General features: G+C 42.3%; 1 protein-coding gene across 4 annotated transcripts in view; it reads left to right on the forward strand.

Moving 5' to 3' along the window:
- The window catches only part of kank4 (KN motif and ankyrin repeat domains 4), a 104875-nt gene that overhangs the window by 74510 nt on the left and 13743 nt on the right, over positions 1-16622 (forward strand). For all 4 annotated transcript variants that reach the window (XM_070554269.1, XM_070554268.1, XM_070554270.1 and 1 more), the window contains 2 exons: positions 6646-6719; positions 7267-10641. In XM_070554269.1, coding sequence (XP_070410370.1) covers positions 6701-6719; positions 7267-10641 — 3394 coding nt within the window. In that variant the 5' untranslated portion in view covers positions 6646-6700. The remainder of the gene's footprint in view (positions 1-6645; positions 6720-7266; positions 10642-16622) is intronic.

A 16622-nucleotide genomic window follows, 5' to 3' on the forward strand; every position in this document is an offset into this window, starting at 1 on the left:
GTTTTTCTAAATTGAATCCAAAACATCCTGTTTGTTAAAACCTTTTAGGAGTTAATGAGAATTACACACACTCTCACACTTATGCCCGGACCACACCGTGCATTTTTTTAGCCATCCTAGACAAATCTCTCACCGTGAACAGAGTCATGACAAAAAACGGTGAACGTGAGAGTCTTTCGCAATTCTGTGGTTGTCCAGTGTAACAGGCTCAGCAACAGCTTGTTGAGCACCCTCACAACCAAAGTCAGCCTCCAACAGCCTTAAAACACTACTTGAAAACCTACGACCCTCATCTGCAATCGACCAATGAGAATACACCCAGAAAGTGATGCGAACAGCTAGCAACAAGAGTAGAATTAGCAACATTAGCAACAGTGGAAGCTACGCGAAGGAACATGTTGACCACTCCTTTTTAGCGTTCGGGTCAGATAATAATGAAGGAAATGTTAACGGCAATGCTTTTTTCTCTTTTAGCATTGTTGTTTGGGTAAGCTGTTGGCCTTAAGTGATGTATACGTTTTGGAGGGTGTGCTTGTGAGGTGGGTGGGGGGGGTGGGGGGGTGGGGTGGGGGTGGGGGGGGCGAGACATCATTTTTGACTTACTGAATTCTTGGACCGTACAGTGTGCTACATCAGTTCTCACAGTGTGTCATGTGTAGTCCGGTGAAAAAGCAAAAAAACGCACAGAATGGTCTGGGCTTAAGGGACACGGTCTCTAGTTAACCTGACATGCATGTTTTTTGGTCTGTGGGAGGAAACCTGGGTACCTGGAGAAAACGTAGCCCAGAAATCTAGATGAGCCATAGCAGTAAAAAGATTTTGCTCTGCAAGTCTGTCTAGTCACACTCCATTGTAGCCTCAGCAGGTCTACCATTGACCCAAACAGTTTTGTGCCTTGCCAATCACAGCTTTCTACTTTTGGTAGGTGGGATTAAAGCTAGAGATGCAATGATGGAGTCAGTTCAGGAACAATGTTCGTTTGAAACTATGTTGGCATCAACTTTGAATGATTTAGACTTGAGCTTTTCTCTGAGACCTGAGCAGATAGATATACTTAGATCTTTTATTCAAAACAGGATGTATTTTCTTCTTCCTCAATGGTATACGGTGGGCTGATCCGTTAACTCATTCACCGCCAGCCGTTTTCTGATCAGAAGAGCCCTTCGCTGCCAGCGTTTTTCAGCGTTTTCACAGTTTTTTTAGGAGTCACTGAATGTTGCGCTCTATGATGATGTCAATGCCAAAATTCACAAAACAAAGGGTAGACTCATCTCTTACATCAGGAAGAATCCGCGCGTTTCGAGCGTCAACCGTTCTTTCATAATCCGTTGTCGAATTATGATCAGCAGTAGCTTTTCCGGTTTGCTCCTCCCTTTTTTTACAGCAGCAGCCCAAAATGATCTCCTAACACATGGATTTTCTGCTTCCTGGTCACGTGACGTGTGACGTATGTGAATGAAGATCAGCTTTAGAGCTGGGATGTTTGTTCTCACGGTGCGGGGTCTCGTTCCGACGCCCACACAGTAAAAAAATGCAAATGACGACTCTAGTCGTCAATGGCAATGAATGAGTTCACTGAGCGGTGATTTTGTCACGTTGTTTCTTGAAAAGCAGCCGTAGATTGTCCCACAACCGAGCTCTGTCTATGGGTCAGGGCCAGACTATATATTCACATATACAGGATGGCTTGCCAGGCTAGCGGACACGCTAACTCCACACAAAAAGGCTTGAGTCAGGATTTGAAACCTGTGACTTTCTTGCAACAGTGCCACCAACTGTGCAACCCTTTAGTCCCTCGTTTGGTTTAACTTTTTTAATAAAGAGTATATCAATACAAGGTCTGAACATGTTTAACGGTGAGGTCATTAGGTATTAAATAACTTCTGAACTAGAAATTAAATATTTCAGGATGTTTGCGTATGAAAGAACAGCTATCTTCAAGGAGCACTGCTATGTGAAGACATTTTCTATCTACAGATGGCTGCAACACTGACGATATGAAAAACCACCTCTCTGTGCTCTATATAAAATCCACAAAAAATCATTTATTGTGGTTTTTTTCACTTGCTATCCTTTCAAACGCTCTCAAATATAATTTTTCACCTTTTCCCCACTCTCCATGAAAGCCTCTTCTTTTCCTCCATCCTTTTTAGCATTGACCTCCTCATCCTTCTCCACTTTGGGTGTGTTTTTTAAATAATGATCTAATTAAGGAAGGTTTCGCTGCCTGCCCACTGTTTATCATCACCAGCAGGGTCACCCTGCACAAAGCTCCACAATTACTTGCGGGATTCTTTTTCTCTTGAATCATCTAATTAAGCCTTAAGGACAGTGAGCTGATTGCAGTCACATCAAACATCATAATGAGTCAGGAAATACCTACGCTCCTCTTGCCTTTTGGTCACACGGATGCAGTGGTGTGAAGAATGGTTGCCATAGTGGCAATCAGACGGTGTCAGATCCTGTCAGTCAGTTGATGTGCGAGCCTCTCCTTGAGTGTTTATCTGCTCATCTGTGACCAAGACAACAGTTCTGCCTCAGGTCACCTGTTTTCTTCATTATTAAGGCTCAATCTGTGAAACCCAGACAAGGGCCAAATAGTGCTTGTCACATTTCCTGTTAAAGTCCCAGGGCGATCCAACTGTCATTTTGATTGATTACACTGCTGGCTCGAATAATGCTTGTCTAGCAGTATGTCACCACTCACTTGCACAACACAGCTTTCTTCTTAGCAATGGCCGTACTTCAAACTACTGTAGATAATCCAATAACAGTGTAGTACAAACACACACACGGGCCAAAATGTACTGCAGTAAATAGAATTTAGCACTTGAAATTGGTTTTAGTAGTGGCTCTGTCATGTGGAGCATTAAACCAGTGATTTTTGTAAATATAATGGATCAAATGAAAACTTTATTAGATACTAGAAATGCCAGTGCAGGTGAGTATTTCTGCTGGCCAGTCATTTTGCAACAGACATGTTTGTTACAGCAAAACAGATTTCACTCACAAGTATGTTTCTCCTCTTCATCACAACATCAAAGAAGTATTTTCTCTATTCCTACGAGACTTTCATCTCCTTTGAGAGTAAAAACGTCTCTATTACAATGAACACAGAAATACCACCAAAGTAAAATATATAACATGATTGCATCAGCTGTTTTTTCAAATAAGTGATAACCTCAGGGCGTTACAACTATCATGCATGAAATACTGTTGTCCTTTTGTATTTCACAGTAAATCATCCCAGTAGAAGCCCCCTTTTTCCTAATATGTATGTATTTAAAAGTGAACTTGCTTATTCATAAGGAATTTTAACTGGGCAGCTCATTTAAAAATCTACGTTTGCAGAGTTTTGTTTTTAGTATTAGATACTAAAGAAAAGTTTTGAAGCACCATTTAGATTTTCTTTCTTTTGGACCTAATTTTACTCTGCAGTTTACAGCTTTGTTTCTTTTTGGGCTCTTTCCTTTGGAACCAACCATGAAAAGTGACACAGAGTGGCGCTTTCCAAGAGCATGCCACCTTCCTCACCCACGGTGTCACACAAGGTTGTGCTACCATCTTTACACAGATGACATCCAACTGTACCTCTCCTTTAAGCCCCATGAGATGTCTGAGCTGCAGCTGTTACACACCTGCTTAGACTCTATCAAAACCTGGATGACTGGAAGCTTTCTACAGCTGAAAGAAGATAAGACTGAGATCCTCATCTGTGGCCCAGACAAGCTGGTTCTCAAAGTCAGAAACTATCTAGGTCAGCTTTTTTCTCACACCAAACCCTCTGTCAGGAATCTTGGCGTGACCTTTGACCCAGCTCTCACCCTGGATCCTCATGTCAGTTCTCTTGTTCGCTCTTCCTTCTTCCATGTTAGGAACAAGATAAGCTGAGTCCCATTCTGTCCCGCTCTGACCTTGAGACAGCTATCCACACCTTTATCTCCTCACGCTTAGACTACTGCAACTTTCTTTTCACGTGTCAGAGCAGAACCTCCCTGAACCGTCTACAGGTGGTTAAGAATGCCTGTGCTCGGCTTCTGACCAGATGGTTCCCGAGCACAGCCACAGCTGCAGCTCATCGCTCTCCACGGGAATAGGTCAAATGTGGAGATGTAATTTCACCAGTGTGTGATGATGACTAATAGGACTTTAACTTTGGTTTGCTTTTCCTGTGAATTTTATAGAGGAGAATTTAAGTTGCAGTTGTTGTGTCCTTAGGCAAGACAAATAACCTGTTTTCCCTGACTGTGATGGCTGGAGGAGCTGGTGGCACCAGTTTGGCAGACTTGCCTTCTTCAGGGCACCAATGTAGCTCATCACCACTAGTGTGTGTGTGTGTGTGTGTGTGTGTGTGTGTGAATGAATGAATGTGCGCTGTAAAGAAAAACTGTAGATTTTACGTTAAAACCACTGTATAAAATTACAGGAAAATTTATTTTAGTTTTACAATAAGATGCTATTTTGATTTTTTTTATTGTTGAAAATGGAGCTGAAGTCAGGATTTTACTGTAAAAGAAAATGATTTAACTTGAAGAAAAAACATTGTTTTACCACACGATAAACATGAAAATAATCTATAAAATTTGTGCAGCTAAAAACTAAATTCAAAAGATTTTCCTCAATATATACAATCACTTTTCACTGTTCAAGTGATAGAATGAAGTAGGGATGTACATAATTAACCAGTTAAGTAAAATGGTTAAGTTAACCAACTATACTAGCTTTGCCGGCTTAATTGCTGTTAACTTCTTTCAACTGCGCTTGTGTGCAAAATTTTAGCGTTCAAAAGTGTCGAGTCTGTAATGACATCAGTATTGTACAGCAGCACAGCCTTCATGTGCATTCACGAGTCAGGTCAAGAACAGACACCTCCTTCTGACTAATGTTTAGCCAGACCTCACCTAAATGCTGCTAAGCACACTGGGAAACAGGAAGTAAGCTGCCCCCAGCAACTGCTACAATAAATTTTGTGTCTCTAGAGGGCAGGAGAGTACCACTATCAAAATATGTTCACTCAAACACCACAGAAGAAGAGGTAAACTCACCACATGATCAAATAAATTTACTTAATGGTTTATGATAACCGACTATAAGCCGTTGCAATGTAATCCATTATTTTCATGTGAAATTAATGCAAATTTTACAAAATCCTATTTCACCATATATCCATTACGAGCAATCGAAAGCTGCATTTTTTTCAATAAATAAATGTAAAAGTCATAGTATTTTACCGGTTTAAACTTTAAGGAAAATTTCCATTTATAAAACAATGCAAGAGTGCTTCACAGTAGAATTATGTAATGTAATGTACAAATGACTGTTTTCACCAATCAATTTATTAATGGCAACTTCACATAAAATTCACAGTTTTAAATAGTTTTATAGTTGACAAGTTTTGCCTGTCATGGTTTTATCGTTTATCGCTGTTAAACACAGGGCTACTTTTTATGGTGTACAGCTCCTTGGGGGTTGTGGAACTCTAGAAGGTGCTTTATCAAATCCCGGCCATTTAATAATTTATTTCAATCAAATCAATCAAAGCTTTATTTACAAAGCGCCTTCCGCAACCCTGTCAGGAAGCCCAAGGCGCTGAACATGGTACAGTACAAAGTTAAAGAAAGTGAATAAATCAGAAAATAAAAGCAATTCAAATTACAGATTACAAATTACAAAAAAGGTGAAACATTCTAGAAGACAAATGTGTAAAACAAGGGAAAAAGTGAACCAAGGAAAACTGTGAGATAAAATCAACATAAAAGAGGGCCAAATTCAAACATGTTCAGGAGACGCCAAGCGGAGGAGGTGGGTTTTTAGGCGACTCTTGAAGACTGGCAGAGATGGGGACAGCCTAACTGAGGGTGGCAACTGGTTCCAGAGTGACGGTGCTAGGACTGAGAAAGCCCGGTCCCCGCGAGTACGACACCTAGAACGAGGGACAATTTAAACATTTCTACACATTTTTCTTTTAATTCAACCTTTTATTAAACTCTAGATGTTTTTGTTATGTATATATCTTTATTATTACAATAACTTTTAGCAGTTTTTAATTGTTATTGACTTAGTTGTGAGATGCATCTTGGTTAGCTTTTTTCCCATGTTTAATTTATTTTCTGGATCGAGTTCCAATATATTTATTTATGTCAAAAATCACATTCATAACTTTGGCCTAAAGCGTTATGTATTTTTTTTAAAAAGAGGAAAACTGATGTCATAGTGTTTACACCTAATGAACAATCTAATAATCTGCATGGTGACGATGTCTTTGGTCTCTTTTGAGAAGGTTTTTTTACCTGGGTGTAAAAGCTAACTGGCCTGTATTTATGTAGCACCTAGCTCAGCGCTGCATTGGTTGCCTGTTCCACTCAGGATCCCTTTAAAACTTTAGTCTTTGGTCTCATACAAGCACAACCCCATTCTACCTATCAACCTGTTGCAGAGACATGTCCCAAAAAGGTCCACAAGGTCCATGATGCACATTATGTTTTTTTGCATCTTCTGGTGTAAAAGCAGGAGGGATGGTGCCCTCACAGTTGCTTCACAGATGTTTTACTCCAGTTTGAAGAAGAGATATTTTTTCTTATGTTTGTACAGGATTGATGAACTTGAGTTGATTTCATCACATGCCTTCTGTTCTGTTTTAACCAGGCTGGCATCTCCAACTTTACCAAACACAAGTAGATGACTGAGAACTCTGCACTTCATGATGGACAAGAAAAGTGGTGAGTGCCAGTAAGCCCGCAGTTACACAAACAATGCCCTTGCCTCTGACACATGTCACTTCTCACATCCTATTTACAACTGTAACAGCTGTAATTAGTCTTGCCGAATTCTATTTTTGTTCAAAATGAAACCATTATCCAACGTAGAAGGCAAAACATTTGACTTGATTATTGAGTATGTGGCCAGAAGCAGCTAACTGCTTATTTTCTTCAGGTGATAAATGCCCCCCCTGGTTCATACTGTATTCATGAGCTGGCACATTATGAGCAGCATTTTACATGCTGACTTGTTTGTTTTGGCACATTCGCTGCATGATAATTACTTCCCAGTAAATGATAAGGCGTTCCATTATGAAGAACCATGTGAACAGCAAGTCTGTACAAGTGGGTTAAAAGGAACTAAATGAAACTTTGTCATTTGTTAATTAATTGCTATTTACTCAATTATTGATTGATTTTTTTTAACCCAACATGATTTACGGAGTACTTCACACTCGAACGTTTATCTATTTTTTGATAATAGTTTATTTGTGCTGATTCTTTGCAGCCAATGGCTTTTCGACCAAGGCCAGTGAGGGTGGTGTTCAGAGGAAGCAACTGCCCTATTCAGTGGAGACTCCCTATGGCTTCCACTTGGATCTTGACTTCCTCAAATATGTTGATGATATTGAAAAAGGGAATACCATCAAAAGGGTCCACATTCAGCGCAGGGTGAAGGGCCCAGCAAAATTCAGCACTCTGCCTCGGAATTTCAGCCTTCCTGGGTATGGAGTCCGACCTCCCCTTAAGGAAAAGGACAGTGCATGGTCTGGAACATCCACCCTGGGGCCCAAACCTAAATCCAGAGTGACAGAAGTCCAACAGATCTTTGACTTAAGGCCAAGTGAAGGGGGGATTCCCAGCCTCAGTAGAGGGACAACCAGTCAAGGAACTGGATACATTTCAACCACTGGGCCTCAAGGTGCTGAAGACAAAAGTGCTGCTTTTCAAAATCGGCCAAATCTCCTCAGAGCCTCAAGCATGCCCATCACCCTTCAGCAGCGTAAAGGTTCAGATTCCAGCAGCCCTGACTGTGCTATCGGCACACCAGAAAATGGCTCAACCGAGAACATGTTCCGTGCTTCACCAGATGTGACAGAAAGACGGTGTCTTCCACAGGATCGGGCCGGCCTTCACCAGCAGATTACAGTAGCCCTGAAGCGAGTCAGAGAGCTAGAAGAACAAGTAAAAACAATCCCAGAACTAAAGGCTCAGATCTGCTCTTTGAGGGAGGAGCGTGAGCAGCTGCTGCTTCAAATACAAGCCCACTCCCAAGCACAGGTTTCCACATTGTCCTCAAACATAGCCAAAACTTATGACACAGAGCCAAATAATCACTCCCAAGGACACAGACCTTCAGAAGGTCTCAACCTGTCCCTGGCAATTCAACACACTGGAGCTTCAGTGTCTGACTGTGTGCCGGCTGCAGTAAAAGAGAAACAAGGCGGGACAGAAGGAATGAAAATGTTACCAAAGGAGAAGGAGACTTCCACAGCACAGCAAGCACTGTCATCAGAAAAAAGAGACAAACAAAAGGAAACCTCAGTGGAGGAGGTGTCACAGAACATTGAAAGAACAACATCAGGACCATCTATGGTGATTACAAAAGAAACCGAAAGTAGCAGTAGTCAAGATAGTAATGCAGCTAAAGAAGGGAAGCTTGAGGACCAAAACGGGATGCAACACCTGCAGGAAAAACTTATGGTACTGGAGGCAAAGCTTACTCAGGCTAGCCAAGAACTAGAGAGAACTAATGCTCTTTTGAAAGAACAAATACAGGAAAACAAAGCAAAGGAAGACAGAATATTACAACTAAGTGAGGGAATGAGAGTGGAAATTTGTACCTCACAAGCATATGAGCGGCCAAGAAGAGAGAGCATTGATACGGGCACAGTCACAGAGAAAATGGATTTAACCAACCAAGAAACGGAGACAGAATCACCTGTTACAGTAGATCAGGGGACGGATACTGATAAAATCTGTGTTGAAGTGTTTGTACCCAAACCGAGGACGGGAAGTATAGATCAGGGAACGGTGACAAGTAAAATAGACACTCATGACCAGGAAACAGAGGGAACATCAACAATACCACCTCGACCCAGAGCCAACAGCGTGGAACGGGGCACAGTAACGGAGAGCATCATCACTCAGGATCAGACAACTGAGATGCCTGCAACTGAAAGAGTGAACCAAGTGACAGAAACAGAGGGAGTGACAGCAACAGATCATCCGCAGAGACCCAGGGCAAGTAGTGTAGACCGAGAAACTGAGACTGATAGGGTGAATACTGTGGACAGAGTAACAGAAACCGAGGTAGCACAAAGGAGCGACCAGCAAACTGAAACCGCGACAGAAACACAACAGGACAACAACCCTCCTAGAAATGCAGAAGCTGAGAATCAAGTGAATGAAAATGAAAGCAGCCAAAGAGAAGATGTAGGTGATGTGGTCAGTGACATAAGAGAAGATAAAACAACAGATCAAACGATTCAAACAAATAAGGAATCTGTGATTTCTGACGTTACTGAAAAGAGTGTAGTTACAACTGTTGAAGGCATTGTTGCCCAAATATTAGTTTCAACTGATTCGAAAGAGATTGAAGTGTGTCCCAGTCCGGTTCCTGAAACAGAGACGGATAAAACTGAAATGAGCGCGCCACAGGATGAGTCAGAAATAAAACAAACTAAACCCTCAACAAGTACAGATGTGGTTGAACCCAAAAAGGTCATTTTAAAGACAACAGAGAAGAAAGAGAAAGGAGAAGAAATTGCATGTGCATCAATCAAAGAAGCTGTGGTCACTGACAGTGCTGTAGAGACAACAGAAACATCTGCAGTGAAGACAGTGGCTCCTGTTCGACCACACCGAGGGAGGAAGGTCTCCACGGAGCAGGAACGGCTGTCTCCGGCTCAACTTCAGGCAGCACCTGTTCGCCCTCGTAGGGGCTCCAGTGAAACTCAAGCTCAGCAGACCATGTCAAAAGCCAAGACTGTGCCCAAACCAGAGGCAGAGTCCCCTGCACAGCCCTCCGAACCACAGGAACATCCTCCAACACCATCTGTGCCTCATGTTGAAAACCATAGTCAAGCAAAGAAGCTGCCCGAGGAGTCAACGGAGAAACAGTCTCCTGCACAACCTAAGGCTGATACTCAAAGCCCAGCTTCTGGCTCAAGTGAAGTTCAAATCAGGCCCAAATCTATTCAAACCCATTCAAAACCCCAAGCTGCTTCTCGTCGAGACTCGAGAGAGCTGAAAGCACCTCAAAGGGCATCCAGTGTATCACACGGTCGTGAATCAGGTGAAACAAAAGCCCGCCCATCCCGCCAGGTGTCGAGCGATGCCCAGTCTCAATCTCAGAGCACACGCAGAAGTTCTACAGAGGTTTCATCCACCCAGAAAGATGCCAGTGAGACACAGTCCCTTCAAAGAGGTTCCAGTGAAACAGCTCAACGGCGTGGTTCAAGTGAAGCGAAGGCATCCCGCCGGGATTCTGGAGAGTCTCAGTCTGCTCGCAGAGGCTCCAGTGAATCGCCGACATCCCCTGCAGCTTTGGGACAAGTTGTAACTCGATTAACAGGGCTTCTCGGGGAGCAGTGGGCACAGCTGGGGAGCAGCTCTGGAGCTCAACAGGTTTCCAGTCAACAGGAGAGCCCCAGCACACAGAAACAGACAACTGCGAAAAAGGTAGAAGCAGCAAAAGGAACCTCATCTAAACCTGCCATCAAAACACTCCCGGCAGCCGCAGCAGGGAAACAAGCAGGGAAGACCGGTGCTTCCAAAATGAGCTCTATTCAGAGTCAGTTGGTCAGCTCCCTCAGCGTCCTGTCCGCCTTCTATTCTCCAGGACAGAAAGCAGCTGCCACCAGCAAACAGCAAGAACAAGGTAAGCATGCACTCCATCTGCCTGTCGGAAAACTGCTTATCGGCTTGTAACAATTAACTGAATCTGCTCCCCTCTCATATCCCAAACATTATCCATTCATAAAGCTCTGTATGTATTAGCCATTCTCTTTAATCACAAAACACCCCTTATGATCTCCCTTCATGGACGGGTCTTATTAAAATGTACATGGAGGCTTTCGTTCCACTCCCTTCTGGCTGACAGCAGCAGCTGAGCATAGTCAGAAAACTTTGAGAAGATTCCTCGTCTGCCAGTCTGTTTCTTTAACCTTTATTTATAAAAGTAATCAGAGACACTAGATATTCTCAACAGAGACCAGTTTCAAACAAATAGAACTCAGTCCAGCGCAATGGCTGATTTCTCACACGATGTTAGAACTTCTTATCATTAAACTGACAGTCAGACTGAGCATTTATGACATGCTGGTTTTACAGTACAAGGAACCTGAAACCACACAGGTCTTATTCATTTAATTAAACACATCCTACTCAAGAGACATCCTGTAAAATCAAGTCATGCTCACAGCAACCATCCCTGCCCCTTTGGCCTTTCGTTAGAAGCCACAAAGATTGGTGGTTAATCTATCTGCTATGAAATGGGAAATCAAAATGTTGTGTAACAGACTTTAGCAACAACATTTACATGTCAGTGGTCTTTGGTCCTTTCCCCTAACCCAGGAGTGCCCAGTTCTGGTCCTGAAGAGCCACCTTCTTTGCCTTGCAAGCCACCCTATATATGTGAAATATAGTCTGGCCACAACCCAAAGACAGAGTTCAGTTGTAGGGCAGAATCTACGATTGTCTTTCAAACGGTCTCAGCGTGCTATAGGGGTCCGGATCACACATGATTAAGCGTTGCATTCTGGGATGTGCGCGTACATTTTGATGGCCTCACAAGTCGTGAAAACTGCATGGTGGCGCAGGGGTTAGCACTGTTGCCTCGCAGGTTTGAAACTCGGCTGCGGCCTTTCTGCGTGGAGTTGCGTGCTCTCCCCATGCATGCGTGGGTGTCCTCCGGGTACTCCAGTTTCCCCCACAGATGACAACATGCCCTATAGGTTATAAATTGTAAGTCGCTTTGGATAAAAGCGTCTGCTAAATAAATAAACAAACATAAACATAAAACAAACAGTACGTTGCAGAGTAGAAGCACATTTGGGAGAAAGGAAGTGTTAAACAACATGTTAAAATCTCCAGAAGAAGATGTTTGGTTGCCTTAGAACTGTGATCCAAGCGAGCTGACGAGACTTTGTTATGGCAGACACTTGGTCATCGTAATTATGCTTCCAAGCAGGTAATCAGTGAAAAGTTAGCCCATTTTCCACCGTTTTCCCTGGCAATCACGAGTTGCACCCTGCAACACAGCAACGATTTACCATAGTTGCGTAATGTAACCGATCAAATGAATTATAGATTAAATGAAGCCACAAGGATGAGTGCGCTGTTTACAATAGTAGTAAACAACAAATACGGCCTCATAGGCCACCAACATGGCGGCCACGTTGGTGATGATACAACACATTCTCACACCCAAGGCGTCAAAATATGACACGTGTGACCAAGCCTCAATATATGACGATTCGGGACGCCCCAGCGCTTCAGGAGACAACGATCAGGGACAAACAGCTGACGCAGCATCCCAGAGCGCCGGTATCCGACGCCGGTGGTGAGACGGACATTAGAACTACTTGGGAACGACTTAACCTTCCCCTCACCCTAATCCTAATCTTAAGGTCACAGTTTATGGACCTCATGGGGTGAGGGGAAGGTTAAATAGTCGAATAATGTCCGTGTGACTGCACACGTCAAACAGTGACGCCAGCGGAGCCACGTGACCCGGCGTGTCCCTGATCGTCGTCTCCCGTTGCGCTGGGGCGTCCCAAATCGTCATATATTGAGACTTGGTCACATGTGTCATATTTTGACTCCTTGGGTGTGAGAATGTGTTGGATGATAACACTATCACGGGCCCCATAGGACATAATCACTGCAATGATTGTCAGTCAACGGGGCAGTCTGCCACACAGTTGAAGAAGATGCAAATACATCCTTTTTTTCTAAATAAAGCACTTAAGTACCTCTATCTGCTCTTGGCTCAAAGAAAAGCTCAAGTCTAAATAGTCGTTTTCAACGAGCATCTTTGTTGTGTTGCTCCATCACAGCTCCGGTGCTAATCTTGGCCACCTAACCGATAGAGTGCTATGATTGGCAGGACACTAGCGTGGCTAGACCGAGTTGCAGAGCAGATCCGTTTGGTTCTCCTATGGTCTGTCTAGATGTTATTCTACCACTTCCCAGCATGCTTTAGATGTGCCTCGGCTCCTATACACTTCAACAAATGAATCACATGCTCAGCAGGTCATATAGCTCTGTAGAAGTATGTTAATCACCTTCTGATTAAAATCTGTTGTGCTGGAGCAGGGAAACAACAAAAACATGCAGGATTGGGCACCTGTGCCCTAACCTTTCACCCTGCATTGACATCCCAAGCGATAGAATTCTTGGTTTGTCTGGAATCCAACATTTTATAGCAACTCTTAGTGAGGTGTTATTTAAAACCTAATTTATTCATGACACCATTGTTCTCATGGCTTACGGTTTGCCTTCCTCTGTGTAATCACATATTTTTTTAAAGGTTCCCTAATAATTCACAGGTTAAATTGTCTCAGATTAAATAAATGTTCGCCTTTTATCACTTTGCGCACCTTTTGTATTGTTCATCATGTAGAATACCTGAAGTAGATGATATTTGGCTCATTTTAATGACGATGTACGTCACATGTCTTTTTCTGAAATGCAGTTACTACTAATTGCTGTTACTATGCACGAAGGGGAAAACTTCCAAGCACAGGTGAAATGACATCGTTCAATGACCTCCTACTGCACGTCAAATCCTTGTTCCTTTCATACTCTATATTACAAACACACATTCACACAAGAGGACTTGTGCTTATCAAGTGGACTCTCAAGCACAGGCCCTCACGCAATCATCAAACAGATGGCGGCTCCCTTTTTTCCCTTGATGTCCCAACTGTTGTATTTCTATCCAGGAGGCGCCACTCAGAACCGCCTTTTATGCTAAAAAAAGTTCAGCTTTAGTTCAGCGCTGGGAGTTTTATGTACAGGAATGCATCTAAGTGAGGTGTGTACATCTGGATTTATAGGCGCTTTTTTAAAATTGACTGCTCTTCTCATTGTCTTGGACATCTTATAGGAGCAATATGTATGAATTATACAGTGAAATAATCACAAAACAGTCTAAAGTCTCATCATGTTGAGCGCCGTTACGGCTGCTCTCGTGGTCTGCCTGTATCTGTTCTGTCTACATGTGTGTGTGTAACCTTGGTCAGGCTGTGCTGCGGAGTCAAGTTCCTATGCTCTGGGTTGCTGGAGCACTGGCAATAAAGCTTTTTCTGATTCTGATTCTGATATTCTGATGTTGGAAGGAAGGTTAAATTTACATTTAAACAGACTTCATTCTCAGATGGCTGGGGGGTTGTCAGTTTTTCTAAAAAATATCTCAAGCTTCTTTTCAATTACGAACAACTCAATATTACAGTGAAATGTATGTGTGAAGGGAATAATGAGTCAATCGTGGTGTTTTACTTCTTTTAATGAGTGTAGTAAAGAACTATAACAGCAAACTAGCAGCAGGATCGCAAATAACCACACTTCCTCTAATGCCAGAGAAAAATGACCATAATAAGTGTAGTAACTGCTCCCTACCTTAAAACACCCAAGAGTGCTGAGACTAGATATGACAATGTATTTATTTACTTATCAACTTACTGACTATGACTTGAGTTCGCTAGAATCTAGAATCTTCTGGCGCTGATCCGTAGCTGGCAACAGCCATGAAACTCACAGAACGGGAGTGAGAAAGAGATTTTTTTGTAGGGATGCACCGATACCGGTATTGGTATCAGCACCAGTATCAGTATCTGTAAAGGTTAACTGATACCAATGCAGTTGCTTGAAAGTGGCTTCCCTGTAACTTCTCATTTTTGTTCACCTAATATTTTAGTTTTGTGATAATTTCTATTAATATATTATTTTTTTATCTGCCTCACAGTATTTTCCTGTTTAAAACAGAGAAGAAAATAAAGCCTGTATTCCAATTGAGTGCCTTTTTTGTGGGGTAAAAGTATCGGTAATTGGTATTGGTAATCGGGAACGGCAAGTATTCAGATCGTAGTATCTGTATCGTATCGGTTTGGAAAAAAGTGCATCATTGCAGCCCAATTTTTTTTTAGGAAAACTGATTGCAGTACGAAAAATAGACCACAAGATGTCATTGTTACTTCATTCTTACATACTGCATCTTTAATTTCTGAGTTTAGCTACTTTTCAGATTTTTATTTGAAAACATTTCCTAACATTTATCTAAAAATCATAGTAATCTTGGGATTTGTTGCTCATTCCCAAACCTCAGTTAGAATCTAATGATCAAATGTTAACATGAAGGTGTATTTAAAATTAGACTATACACCAGCCAGTTCCTGGTCTCAACGTTCTACTCTGTTGGATCTTTTGAGAATGTTGTTTTTGGCACAAAGCCACATTCTTGTACTTGCATAAAGCATTACAGGTCCTCTGCACCGTGCATGCTGTAGGACACAACTAAGACAGCCATACTAGGCTTAACGCCAAGGGGAGTCAGCAGAAGAGTCGACGCAGTATCAATTATTGGCCAGTTACACACATAAACAGGCCTGTCATGGTTGCACTTCGTCTGTGAGGTGTAGGATGCTGACATGTGCATATTGCAACAGATGAAATGGTATCAGGGGGATTGAACTATTCTATCCCACATGGCAATCCTATGTTTTCGTAACTGTCAGCATACAGTTTATTGTTTCCATATAATGAGATTTCTTGTTACATTGTTCCTCTTATATTAGTTTTATTGTCTGTGCTCAGACCCGGATCCCTCTTAGATCATCTTCTAATTACTTCCATGTTTTTTTATTTTCAATACATTCCAGGCACATCGTTACTGCCAATCACAAGGAGACACAAAGAAATCAAGAAGAGTGAATAAAACTGTACAAAAAGAAACAACCACAACACTTTTGTTAGAGCAATTACTTTTCTTTGCTGCTTTTACTAAACCTTTTTGAATCCTTCATAATTATAATCTTCTGCTTTTTGAGAAATGGCAGGTTACCTGGAGGTGAATAAAAGAGGAGTTTGAATTCCAAAATGATCAATAACATCATCGGTGGCTGCATGTTTTATCTATGCAAATTCTTCGCTATATAAATAAACTTTTACTTACTTACTTACTTACTAATGTCCAAAAAGGTTAGCAATCGTTTATTACAGATGTGGTAGTAAGTCTCAATTGGGGTTTTTAAAAAGTAACTAAGAGTAACTAAACCCTAAACAACTTTTTTTTTTTGATAATTCACTGTATATCCAGAGAATGCTGCAATCTTTCTGTTTCTGTCCATTTTTTGACATGTTCCTTAAATCCAGAATCTAGGTCTAAAAACGTCTTAGTGTTGCACCCTGTGGCAGAACAGCAGCTACTGCATTTTAAACTTGTGATTGACTGGGGCTAGTACATGGATGTAATTTTCACTTTAGAAGTGGGGGGTCGGGGGGGTGGTGGGGGGTGTGGGGGGTGGGTGGACACGTGGGGCATCTTTACAGTATGCTCTAATGGGAAACAGGCTTCAACACAAACTGTTGTTTTCTGCTTGGTCCTAGAGCTCAACCAGTGTCAGCTTAACATAGCGTAATATTGTTTTTGGATGGTAAAAAGTGCAGGGGTCAAAACTTGACTTTGGAAAAAGTGTGTGTGTGTGTGTGTGTGGGTGGGTGGGTGGGGGGGGCATGTCCCCCCTGTCCCCCCCAAAAAAAATTACATCCATGGGCTAGTACAATTTCACGGCATCGGTACAGTCTCCTCCCACTCCCCCTCCTTCCCAGGATGGAAATTCCCCACACTTGGCCATGCCA

This window comes from Nothobranchius furzeri, chromosome 8, assembly GCF_043380555.1.
Source record: "Nothobranchius furzeri strain GRZ-AD chromosome 8, NfurGRZ-RIMD1, whole genome shotgun sequence".
In the NCBI taxonomy this organism is placed as follows: Eukaryota; Metazoa; Chordata; class Actinopteri; order Cyprinodontiformes; family Nothobranchiidae; genus Nothobranchius; species Nothobranchius furzeri.